Source organism: Sinocyclocheilus grahami, unplaced genomic scaffold (assembly GCF_001515645.1).
Source record: "Sinocyclocheilus grahami isolate Dianchi unplaced genomic scaffold, SAMN03320097.WGS_v1.1 scaffold804.1, whole genome shotgun sequence".
NCBI classification, from domain to species: Eukaryota; Metazoa; Chordata; class Actinopteri; order Cypriniformes; family Cyprinidae; genus Sinocyclocheilus; species Sinocyclocheilus grahami.
Genome location: NW_015505983.1, coordinates 17,993 through 29,533, shown reverse-complemented (window position 1 = coordinate 29,533; position 11,541 = coordinate 17,993). Strand labels below are relative to the sequence as shown.

Below are 11,541 nucleotides of genomic sequence, written 5' to 3'. Positions count from 1 at the left end.
AACATAACAATAATAAGGTTATTGTTGCATACGAGGACAGAAGCAGAGAGGAAATCAGCAGGTACATCCACTGGCAAATGTTTACCTTGTTGTCATGGCTTTAGTGCATGAATGGGAGATGATTGCATGGACAAGTTCAAGCCGCGGTCTCATGGGTGTTAACATTCACTACATGACTCTTATTCATTCAGGTGATGCTCGCACAGGCACTGTGGGTTGTTACACAGTGAGATCATGTTTATCGAGGGAGAAAGTTTTACACTGTAGAAAAGCCAGCGGGTGAGTTGAGTCACCCCAACTATTTCAAGAGCTGTATAGATATCCCGTTGCATATGAGATTGGAAGTACAAGTAGTTTTATGTGCCTTTTTGTATGTCGAAGTCAGTGTTCTGTATAGAATAAAACTATTGTGTCATTATGTCAATTCAAATATATCTGGATCAAAAATATATTATGCACACAAATTTATGTACTAGCAAGAGTTGTTCAACTTACCTCGACGTTATTTGAATTCTCTGCCATTCAAACAATTTTCATTCTGTAAAATCAACAACATTAAATATACACTCTAAAAAATGCTGGGTTGTTTCAACCCGACTTTGAGTCAAATTTAACCCAACAGCTGGGTTAGTCCATATTTGACCCAATGTTGGGTTGAAACAACCCAGCATTTTTTAGAGTGTATCAACAAAACTATTTGTGAAAAAAATCCACTTTTTCTTTCAAGGAAAATTATTTTACATTGGCGTCTCGAGTTGTTGATTCTTCAGGCCAGTTATATAGATCTTTTATGTCTTTGTTCTTTACTAAAAATAAATATCAACAGATGTAAGTATACTTGAATTCTTGTGTTTTCTCTCTGAATTTTATTGACCTTCCACCACTTACACTGAAATAGGAAATACACAAAATAAGAATAAATAGCTAAAAGCACCAATTCAGGGGAAATGCATTACAAACTAGCATGCTGAACTGGGCTAACACAGAGATGAATCAGCGTTAGATCAAACATAACAATAAGAATGTTCTCATGGGCTATCAGAAAGAAAAATACATAAACTGTACATGCTGTAATCTGCTGTAGATATAAAACTATTATTAAAATGGATTTAAGGCTTGCCTTTCTAAAACTTACCTACCAATTAAACTGGGGCATTTTTTCCAAAGAGGCGAGGGAGTGCCTTCTCAAAAAAAAAAAGTTTACTCAGCAGTATAAAAAAATCTATAGAAATATTATGAAATTAAATCATGTTAAGAGTGCTCAATTTTCTGTCAGCAGTTAACAATGGACTAATAATTAAGAGCTAACTAAACAACCAACTTGGACATCACCACTTTCAATCACATCATTATTTTATTGCAATTTTATTCCCCTTTAAAATGCTTTTTGTTAGTGTTAAGACAGTGCTGCTTCTTGGTCCTAAATGCCAACAATGCATATTTTATTGGACATTTATTTGACGCGTTTCAGGACATGGAGAACTATACTAATGGTGATTCATTGAATCAGGCGTGTTCGGTTAGGGAGACAAGACATTATATGAGCAAAAAAAAAAAAGTTTTTGTGTGTAGCATCTGCATAATGTCATTAAAAGCTTTAGTGGAAATTATTATAGTGCATTTCTGGATTTAACCGACACTTATGCAATAATAATAATAATAATAATATAATAAATCCAAATCCAGATAAGGGACTTCATCGCATTTTAGAAGCCCATTATGTTGAGATCTTGTTTTTTACATAATAAGCAGTCAAACTGATGCGCATTTACTTTAAAACCCAAATAACTGATATAATCAGACCTAGCTCTAGTACTTTAATCATAATAACCTCACAATGGGTCATTTTCACAAATAATTTCGTACAATTTGTGCAGATTCACAAAACATGTGTGCGCAAATAAATTTGTTCCAACTCTAGTATGTTGATGAATCCAGGTTCTACGTGAGTGAGCGCGCGCAATTCTACTTCTTTCACGCGCTTTCTCACTTATGCAGTTAGTGCACTGTTGCCTTAAAGGGGTCATAGGATGGCCATTTTCCACAAGTTGATATGATTCTTTAGGGTCTTAATGAAAAGTCTGTAACATAGTTTGGTTAAAATTTCTCAATGGTAGTGTAAAAAAAACACCTTTTTTACCCTGTCAAAAACAGCTCTTTTCAGATCAAGCCGTTTTTGTAGCATTTTCCTTTAAATGTTAATGAGCTCTGCTGACCCCGCCCCTCTCTTCCAAGCTGCTCTCAGAGAGACTGTTTACTTTAGCCGCATTCATCGTGAAACTTGCTAATTAGCACATTATTAGGAAAGGCAATTTGCAAAGATTCATTACAAAACATTATACTCACTTCTTCTGTAGGTGAAGCTGGATCACGAATGATTCGCGCGAACATAGACACATTTATGTAGATCGGGGGTGCATTCCCTTCAGAAACAAATCTAATCCACTGTTCATGACCTAGTCTATTTGGCACTAATCTAGATTATATCACTATGATGTAAACTATTAATCATAGCTCAACCTATATTGAACTAGACTAGCTCGAATAAAAGAGTCTAGAATAGTGACAGTGAGAGTTGTTGTATCTACAAAAAAACATTTCCATGCCTGAATTAACATTGGTGCTCCACTATGCAGAAAAGCTATTTTTATTTATTTTTATAGTATTCAGGTTTCACAACAGTATGGTTAGTAAACCTGTGCAACAGTGGCTTTTGTATCCATTTTCTTTTTCTTCTTTTTTAAATTAAAATATAATATATAATTGAAAATCCCATAGATATGTAACTCTTTGGTCTGAAGTGGGTGACATCACAGTGCATTTAAAAAATTTTGACCGGAATTAGCACTCTAATTAGCATGTATCTAGACTTTTACGATGTTGTAAACTATTACAGGTAAATTAAACAATAATAGCTTAACCAAAATTAGAATTAGAATAGATAAAATATGTGATAATAATTGCCTCTACCCAGTGACAATATGCAGGCTATTACCATACCTGGTGCTCGCCTGGACAGAACAGCCAATTTCATTCATTTTCATGAGTAATAATAGTTATCAACTCTCCCATGAGCTCTTTGAGGACAGCTCAGAGAGAGAGAGGTGGGGTGGAGCTCTGTTTATACAGTGAGTCATGAATGAGAGTCATCTAGACTAATGCCTTCACAACAGAGACAGACTTGAGCGCAAAAAAAAGAGCCGAACAAGCAGATCTGAAGACATGCTGATGCATGCTAGTGGTAAAATCTCTAAGATTTTACACAGATTTCGGCAGTACTTGATTCTAATTGGTCAACAGTAGTCAAATATTTTCATATAATGCTCCCCAAATTGAAAAATTGTCCCAGAAATCTGATTTCATACTGCTGATTTGTCTCTTTTTCACTCTGCGGTCATGCTGAAATAATACAATTATTTCAGTGCCAATCGATTTTTAACGGCAATTAATTAACGTTTCCCTGGGTTCTGGTAACCATCTTAGGGTTTATTTTATGATAATAACTCACAAATGTGCAATTCACAGGAACAAAGTTTCATAATATCTGTTCTTGAGAAAATAAATGATCCCCCACTCTCTCCATTGTTGATCAGTGAAGTATCCAAGATGATGCAAAGTTCCAGATGTGACCTGTTAAGAGGGTGGTGGTGCAATGATAAGATGATGTCACATCCCCCCCAGGGAGCCCACAATCAAGACAAATCCTCTGCAGGCATCAACAGACACAAAACACATGCTTACACACTTAAAACCTCACAAATGTCACCACCCATACCACCCTGAAAGGGACTGAACAGTGTATCTTAACATAAACTGCAAAATTACAAAGCTTAACAACATGCACAAGATGTAATTTGCAGACAAATATTTCATGTTCCTCCTCACCAATTTTTGCGCATACCAATGAAACCACTCCATTTATCACTGGTGCTTGCTTGCACAAACAATTGGAAAACCTTAGCAATTGCATAGCAACACCCTGGCAACCACAACATCATGTGACAGAAAGTTGTGAACACATTACAAATATGCTCAACCTGATCTTTACTCAAAGAAACGCATATTTTACTATTAAAAGAAACAACATTGAATATTAAGCAAAGAATTGTCAGAACTTCAAAGGAATATTATAGTATGAGGATCAATTTCTGGATGTATTAATATAAAAAAATTCATTACATATGAAATTCATGCATACAATAGCATAAATATATATCTTCTCTAAGACGGGCCTGTTTGAATATATTAAAATGAATTTTTTTCGGGACGCATCAAGTAAAAATGTTAAAATGAAATGGGGGGAAAAAACAAATTTCCATTGAAAATGGAAAAAAATCCAAAGAATACGATTCTTTAAACAAAAACGTATTTTCATCATAATTTCTTAGAAAAAAGCATGCTTTAATATTGATATATTTACACATTATATACATAATTAATGTTTGAAAAAAACGAAATCATTATTATATATTTGTCAACAAGGTCAAAGTCAAGAGCGACAACATGTAGGAATTTTTTTTTTTTTTTTTAAACCAAGTGTAGCATTCATTAACAAAGTGTTGTAACTATTATAATATATACAGAGTAATACACCTTACTATAGTATGGTTCAAAAACACTACAGTATTTACTATAAATTACTATAGTATTTTTTCATGTGGGGTGGTGCAGTGTTGTATTGCTCAATGTGTTCTGTGATATTGTTAAATTGTTTATAACATAATGAAATCTTCCGTTTGAAAACTTAAAAGACCTGTCCAGAAACAGTTTTCACTGACTCTGCTTTTGTTCTTTTTCAGTTTTGACTGTTTCAGTTTATAATGCCTGGAAGTGTAATTAACTTTATTTTTAAATAGAGTTCTTAAAAAAATTATTTTTAATGGACACTCTTACTTGTCACTGAAACACTTTATGTGCAAACAGAAACACAACACAAGTGTCCTCATGGTTTTAAATGATGACTTTCCCTCTAACATCTGCACACTGAGAACAAACATTTGAACTCTCTGAAACTGATGTTTGGTTGCCACCAGGTTTATGTTCACTTACTGCTTGATCAAACATAAATTAATTTAAAACTACTCTGTATCCTCACATTACTGGTTCAGTGTCTTTGTTCTGTTTCAAAGAGACTGACAAAGAGAGGAAAACTACATTTGAACTCTCTGAAACTGATGTTTGGTTGCCACCAGGTTTACGTTCACTTACTGCTTGATCAAACATAAATTAATTTAAAACTACTCTGTATCCTCACATTACTGGTTCAGTGTCTTTGTTCTGTTTCAAAGAGACTGACAAAGAGAGGAAAACTGGCACACATATAAATATATGTGTGTGTGTGTGTGTGTGTGTGTGTGTCAAAGCGTCCGTAACCTTGTTGCACTCCCTTCATTTAATTCTCAAGGGTGAGGACATTGCAGTAGTTCATACAGACACAGAGACATTCCTTTGCAGTTTCCTCACTAGGGTGGAAACTGAACTCTGGTCCTTGAGTCTCAACTGGAGGTTGCAGAAGGGTCTGGCACACACACACTCCTTCCCCCCTCCCGTCCACAAAATGCAGGACCCGCCCTTGAGCTTCATCTCTATAAGAGGACCGGGCTGAGCTTGAAGGCACCAATCCTCTTCAGGACAACTCTAGCAGTTTCCTGTAGTGTCCTCTCTGCGTTCTTCTCATCTCTGCATCCATCCACCATGTCGGTCTCTATTCGCTCGACAAGCACCACAGTTCCCAGGACTGTGACCTCAAAGTCCATTATCACCAAGACTCGGGGTAGTTCGGTGGCCTCTCCACAGAAAGCCTACAGTGTCTATGGAGGTGGTCTGGGAGGAAGCACCCGCATCTCTACTTACAGAGTTGGTGGTGGTGGAGGATATGGTGGAGGATACGGTTTTGGTGGAGGACACGGAGGAGGATACGGTGGAGGATACGGTGGAGGGTATGGTGGAGGATATGGTGGAGGATTCAGCGCTGGAATCTTGGTTGGAGGCGACAGTGACTTGGTCCAGCTGAATGAGAAGGCCACCATGCAGAACCTGAATGACCGTCTGGCGTCCTACCTGGAGAAGGTGCGCTCGCTGGAGGCTGCCAATGCCATCCTGGAGAGGCAGATCCGTGAGTACTATGAGAAGAAGGGGCCAATCGCACAGAGGGACTACAGCCCCTACTGGAACACCATCAAGGACCTGAAAGACAAGGTACAGTGATGCCTGAATGAATATGCCACATGACTAACAAATTTTTAGTGCACTAATCCAGTTGCAGATAATAGAGAATCCTTGCAACCCAATGCATACTGCATTCTTAAATAAAAGATTCCAATGTCTGACACATTTGTCATGCAACACTGCAGTTCTGTAATTAATTCATGCATTAAAAACTGCATATCAATGCTTTTCATTACAGATTAAAAACGCTACCATCCACAACGCCAACATCCTCCTGCAGATCGACAACTCTAAACTGGCTGCCGATGACTTCAGGATCAAGTAAGTTCTCTTTGGCATCTTAAAAGATCACGATTCATACATTATTGGTGGGTTTATTCCTCATCCTGCTTCTCCACCAATCAGATATGAGCATGAGGTGGTGATGCGGCAGTCTGTGGAGGCCGACATCGCTAACCTGCGCCGCTTGCTGGACCAGACGACCCTGACAAAGGCCGACCTGGAGATGCAGATCGAGAGTCTGCAGGATGAGCTAGCGTTTATGAAGAAGAACCACCAGGAGGTTTGTAGTAACTTGCATGTAGTTGTTTTTTGAACTTGTGAAGCTAATCAGAGACCTGATGCTGAATCCCTGTGGGTTTACAGGACTTGGCTGCACTGAGGTCACAGCTGACAGGCACAGTGAACGTAGAGGTTGATGCTGCTCCTCAGCAAGACCTGAACAAGGTTATGGAGGAGATTCGTTCTCATTACGAGAACATCATACAGAAACACCGCAGGGAACAGGAAGACTGGTTTAAAGACAAGGTAAGACTTGATCTGCTATCAAGATCCCTGATTTCACTGAATAATAAACAACCTATTCCAGTACTAGTGACTCTGAAGTAAAATATAAATACAGTTTAGCTTATGATATACAGTGCTTGAATTCATATTGTGTGTGTTTCTGTTTCTTTTAGACGGCGGGGTTTAACAAAGAAGTGGCCATCAGCACAGAGACCATCCAAACAACCAAGACACAGATCACAGATCTACGACGCACCTTGCAGGGTCTGGAGATCGAGCTACAGTCTCAACTCAGCATGGTGAGACACAAGTGGAATGCAGGAAGTTTAGGGGGGAGAGTGGGAGATTACATTATCTGAACCGAAGTTCAGAAAAAACATTACTTAAGAGGTCAGGGAAGTATACCGAAAGATGTACAAGAAACAGATGGAAAAGAGGGCGAGTGTGAGATATGTCAAGAATGCTTTATTTTATAAAGCCCTCCAAATCCCAGGAAGTAGGTGAGGTACAATGAAAGGAATGAAAAAAGCCAGTTATAACTGTCTTGAGATCTGAAGGCTCCGTTTGTGGACTTTCACTCTGTGTAAAGAATGACAGTTCGCTCATCATTCACTCCCCCTAATGTTGTTCCAATCCATTTGATTTTCACAAAACTAAATATTTTTCACACATAGTGACCTATTTCTGCATGTTCTCATTACTCACACAGAAAGCGGCACTGGCGAACTCACTGGCAGACACAGAGGCTAGGTACAGCGCTATGCTAGCAAGCTACCAGAACCAAATCAACATGCTGGAGGCCGAGCTTTGTCAAATGCGGGCAAGCATAGAGCAACAGGGACGTGATTACACCTTGCTGCTGGACATTAAGAGCCGCCTGGAGCAGGAGATCGCCACCTACAGGAGCCTCCTGGAAAATCAGGACTTCCAGTAAGTAGTTTTCTTTCATTTATCAGTGTTATTGTGTGTCAAAAGCAGTGGCGCATGGTTCATGTTACATTATTCTGGAATGGTTTCACTAATGCATCTTTTCTTTTCCTTTATTCAGGACTCAAATACCAGGTAATTCAAGTCTTTCTTTGCATATTGCAGTGGGTTAGTCTGTTCCAGGTATTGCAGTGAATGCTGTAAAGTGCTTTTGGATTACTGACTCTCTCTCGCTCTGTCTGCTTCAGGTGGAACTGTCACCATCAGCACAGGTGGAACAAAAACAACAACAATCCAGAAGACACAGCATACATTCTAAATGCTAAATGCACATCACACTGCTTTATGAGACAACATCTGGATACACACATACATTTGGTTTTGAATGCATGCTGAGAACAAGTGTTACTGAAAGAAAAACAGATGATACACTTATTTGTGTGTGATAAAACCTGTCTCTGAAAATAAAGCTGCTGTTGTGAATTACTTTTACATTGTTTTTCTTTATCTGAACACTGTAGTATAAAAGGGACTGGTGTCTATTTCAAAATGCAAAACAAAATAAAGTTTGGAGTTCATATTCCATCCTGATGTAATATTTAGACTGTAATGTGGTGCCATTTCTTGAAAACACTAATTTACAGTAATCACTAGAAAAGAGGCTATGTCTCAGTCTTCCCAGTGTTATTCATGGGTTCCTTCCATAACAGCCTCACAACAATAGTGTATATGTTGCTTGCCAACAGATCCATCACAAAAGCGGTGAAGGAAAGGTCATAACAGCTGGCTGGCTATTAACTTCTCCTTTATCAGTAAACATCTTTGACCCTCATAAACAATTGCAATTGTGTAAACTGGATAAAAGAAAATTTAGTCTATATATAGAGGAAAATATGTGTAGAAGAGAAAGGGAGGCATGTATGTACATACACTTTTTTTTGGATGAATGAGAGTGCTATTGGCTTGTATCTTGGCTTTATTTGCTAAGATTAAGGACAAATTTGTTCAATGCTTACGGGATTTGCAGGATGTAACAGGTCCTTTAATGACCAGTAATCTTCATTAAGATACAAGAACAAAAGACTTAGTGAAATGTAGAGAGAAAATAGTACAAAACTAAGTCTCAACTGTGTCTCTACATGAAAGCAGACTCATTGGCAGACATAGGTGTGGCATTATTTTTGATCAGATGCTGACTGATGAGACGAGCTGAGATTTTGCTGTTTGATTGGTTCCAGTCCTGTTGACTTCAGGGAATGCTATGAATCAGAAATAAAATTGTGTTACAGTCTCAGAACAAGTTGCTGCAATCAGAGGTTGTCGATTGGGTGTGGTAAGGCATTTTTACCAAAAGCCGGCAGTGCCACATGAAAAAATGCTATAGTAATGATTTATAATAAATACTATAGTGTTTTTGAACCATACTATAATAAATACTTGAATTAATTTGTTGTGGTAATTCTATAGTTGCTGTGGTAATATAACAACTATAGTAATATAAACAAATTACTTTACCCAATACTGTTCTACGTTTTCTACAACTATAGGGTAAATTATACTACAATACACTACAGTTTACTGTAGTAAAAACTAAAGTATACTACAGTATTTATTACAGTTTATCAGTTCACTATAGTTAATACTACAGTATGCTGTAGCATTCATTAACAAAGTGTTGTAACTATCATAATATATACAGAGTAATACACCTTACTATAGTATGGTTCAAAAACACTACAGTATTTACTATAACTTACTATAGTACTTTTTCATGTGGGGTGGTGCAGTGTTGTATTGCTCAATGTGTTCTGTGATATTGTTAAATTGTTTATAACATAATGAAATCTTCCATTTGAAAACTTAAAAAGACCTGTCCAGAAACAGTTTTCACTGACTCTGCTTTTGTTCTCTTTCAGTTTTGACTGTTTCAGTTTATAATGCCTGGAAAGAGCAAGGCTATCTGTTACATGTATCTCAATGGAAATGGTTTCTGCCACACTGACTCCTGTGGCATAATGCATTTATTCTGGGATCCCAATCACAGGAAACAATGTATCACACTTTAATGTAGAATGTTGATTCTCACACCGAGACGGCAGCGAAAAAAAGAGACGTGCTAATTCATGGATATTGTAGACTGCAGTCCATAAGACTAAAGTCCTCTTGAAATCAATATTTCATCTAATTACTTTGTTAACGCGCATTGCTAGTCTTGATGTGAGCAATTAATCCGTGCAAGGTATTCCATTGGAAAAAAAAAGTTTGTTGTGGTAATCTTCAATCAAATCTGAACATTTGTTTCCGCTCTGGAATGGCATTCCTTCTCTTATGACGTCAGTTTGACGGCTTGGCCAGAATAGAGTGGGGGAACTATGACGTCAGTTTGACGGCTTGGGCAGAATAGAGTGGGGGAACTATGACGTCAGTTAGTATAAAAGGGACTGGTGTCTATTTCAAAATGCAAAACAAAATAAAGTTTGGAGTTCATATTCCATCCTGATGTAATATTTAGACTGTAATGTGGTGCCATTTCTTGAAAACACTAATTTACAGTAATCACTAGAAAAGAGGCTATGTCTCAGTCTTCCCAGTGTTATTCATGGGTTCCTTCCATAACAGCCTCACAACAATAGTGTATATGTTGCTTGCCAACAGATCCATCACAAAAGCGGTGAAGGAAAGGTCATAACAGCTGGCTGGCTATTAACTTCTCCTTTATCAGTAAACATCTTTGACCCTCATAAACAATTGCAATTGTGTAAACTGGATAAAAGAAAATTTAGTCTATATATAGAGGAAAATATGTGTAGAAGAGAAAGGGAGGCATGTATGTACATACACTTTTTTTGGATGAATGAGAGTGCTATTGGCTTGTATCTTGGCTTTATTTGCTAAGATTAAGGACAAATTTGTTCAATGCTTACGGGATTTGCAGGATGTAACAGGTCCTTTAATGACCAGTAATCTTCATTAAGATACAAGAACAAAAGACTTAGTGAAATGTAGAGAGAAAATAGTACAAAACTAAGTCTCAACTGTGTCTCTACATGAAAGCAGACTCATTGGCAGACATAGGTGTGGCATTATTTTTGATCAGATGCTGACTGATGAGACGAGCTGAGATTTTGCTGTTTGATTGGTTCCAGTCCTGTTGACTTCAGGGAATGCTATGAATCAGAAATAAAATTGTGTTACAGTCTCAGAACAAGTTGCTGCAATCAGAGGTTGTCGATTGGGTGTGGTAAGGCATTTTTACCAAAAGCCGGCAGTGCCACATGAAAAAATGCTATAGTAATGATTTATAATAAATACTATAGTGTTTTTGAACCATACTATAATAAATACTTGAATTAATTTGTTGTGGTAATTCTATAGTTGCTGTGGTAATATAACAACTATAGTAATATAAACAAATTACTTTACCCAATACTGTTCTACGTTTTCTACAACTATAGGGTAAATTATTCTACAATACACTACAGTTTACTGTAGTAAAAACTAAAGTATACTACAGTATTTATTACAGTTTATCAGTTCACTATAGTTAATATGCTGTAGCGCTGTAGCATTCATTAACAAAGTGTTGTAACTATCATAATATATACAGAGTAATACACCTTACTATAGTAAAACACTACAACACTACAGTATTTACTATAA

General features: G+C 37.2%; 1 protein-coding gene across 1 annotated transcript; it reads left to right on the top strand.

Annotated features, from left to right (window-relative positions):
- The first annotated feature begins 5,607 nt into the window (after positions 1–5,607).
- LOC107562075 (keratin, type I cytoskeletal 15-like) lies at positions 5,608–8,367 on the top strand. The gene is made up of 8 exons (XM_016246638.1): positions 5,608–6,198; positions 6,407–6,489; positions 6,574–6,730; positions 6,814–6,975; positions 7,128–7,253; positions 7,664–7,884; positions 8,003–8,016; positions 8,130–8,367. Exons 1-8 carry the CDS (start codon positions 5,695–5,697, stop codon positions 8,198–8,200), a joined length of 1,338 nt encoding a protein of 445 aa, XP_016102124.1. The 5' UTR covers positions 5,608–5,694; the 3' UTR covers positions 8,201–8,367.
- The last annotated feature ends 3,174 nt before the right edge of the window (positions 8,368–11,541 follow it).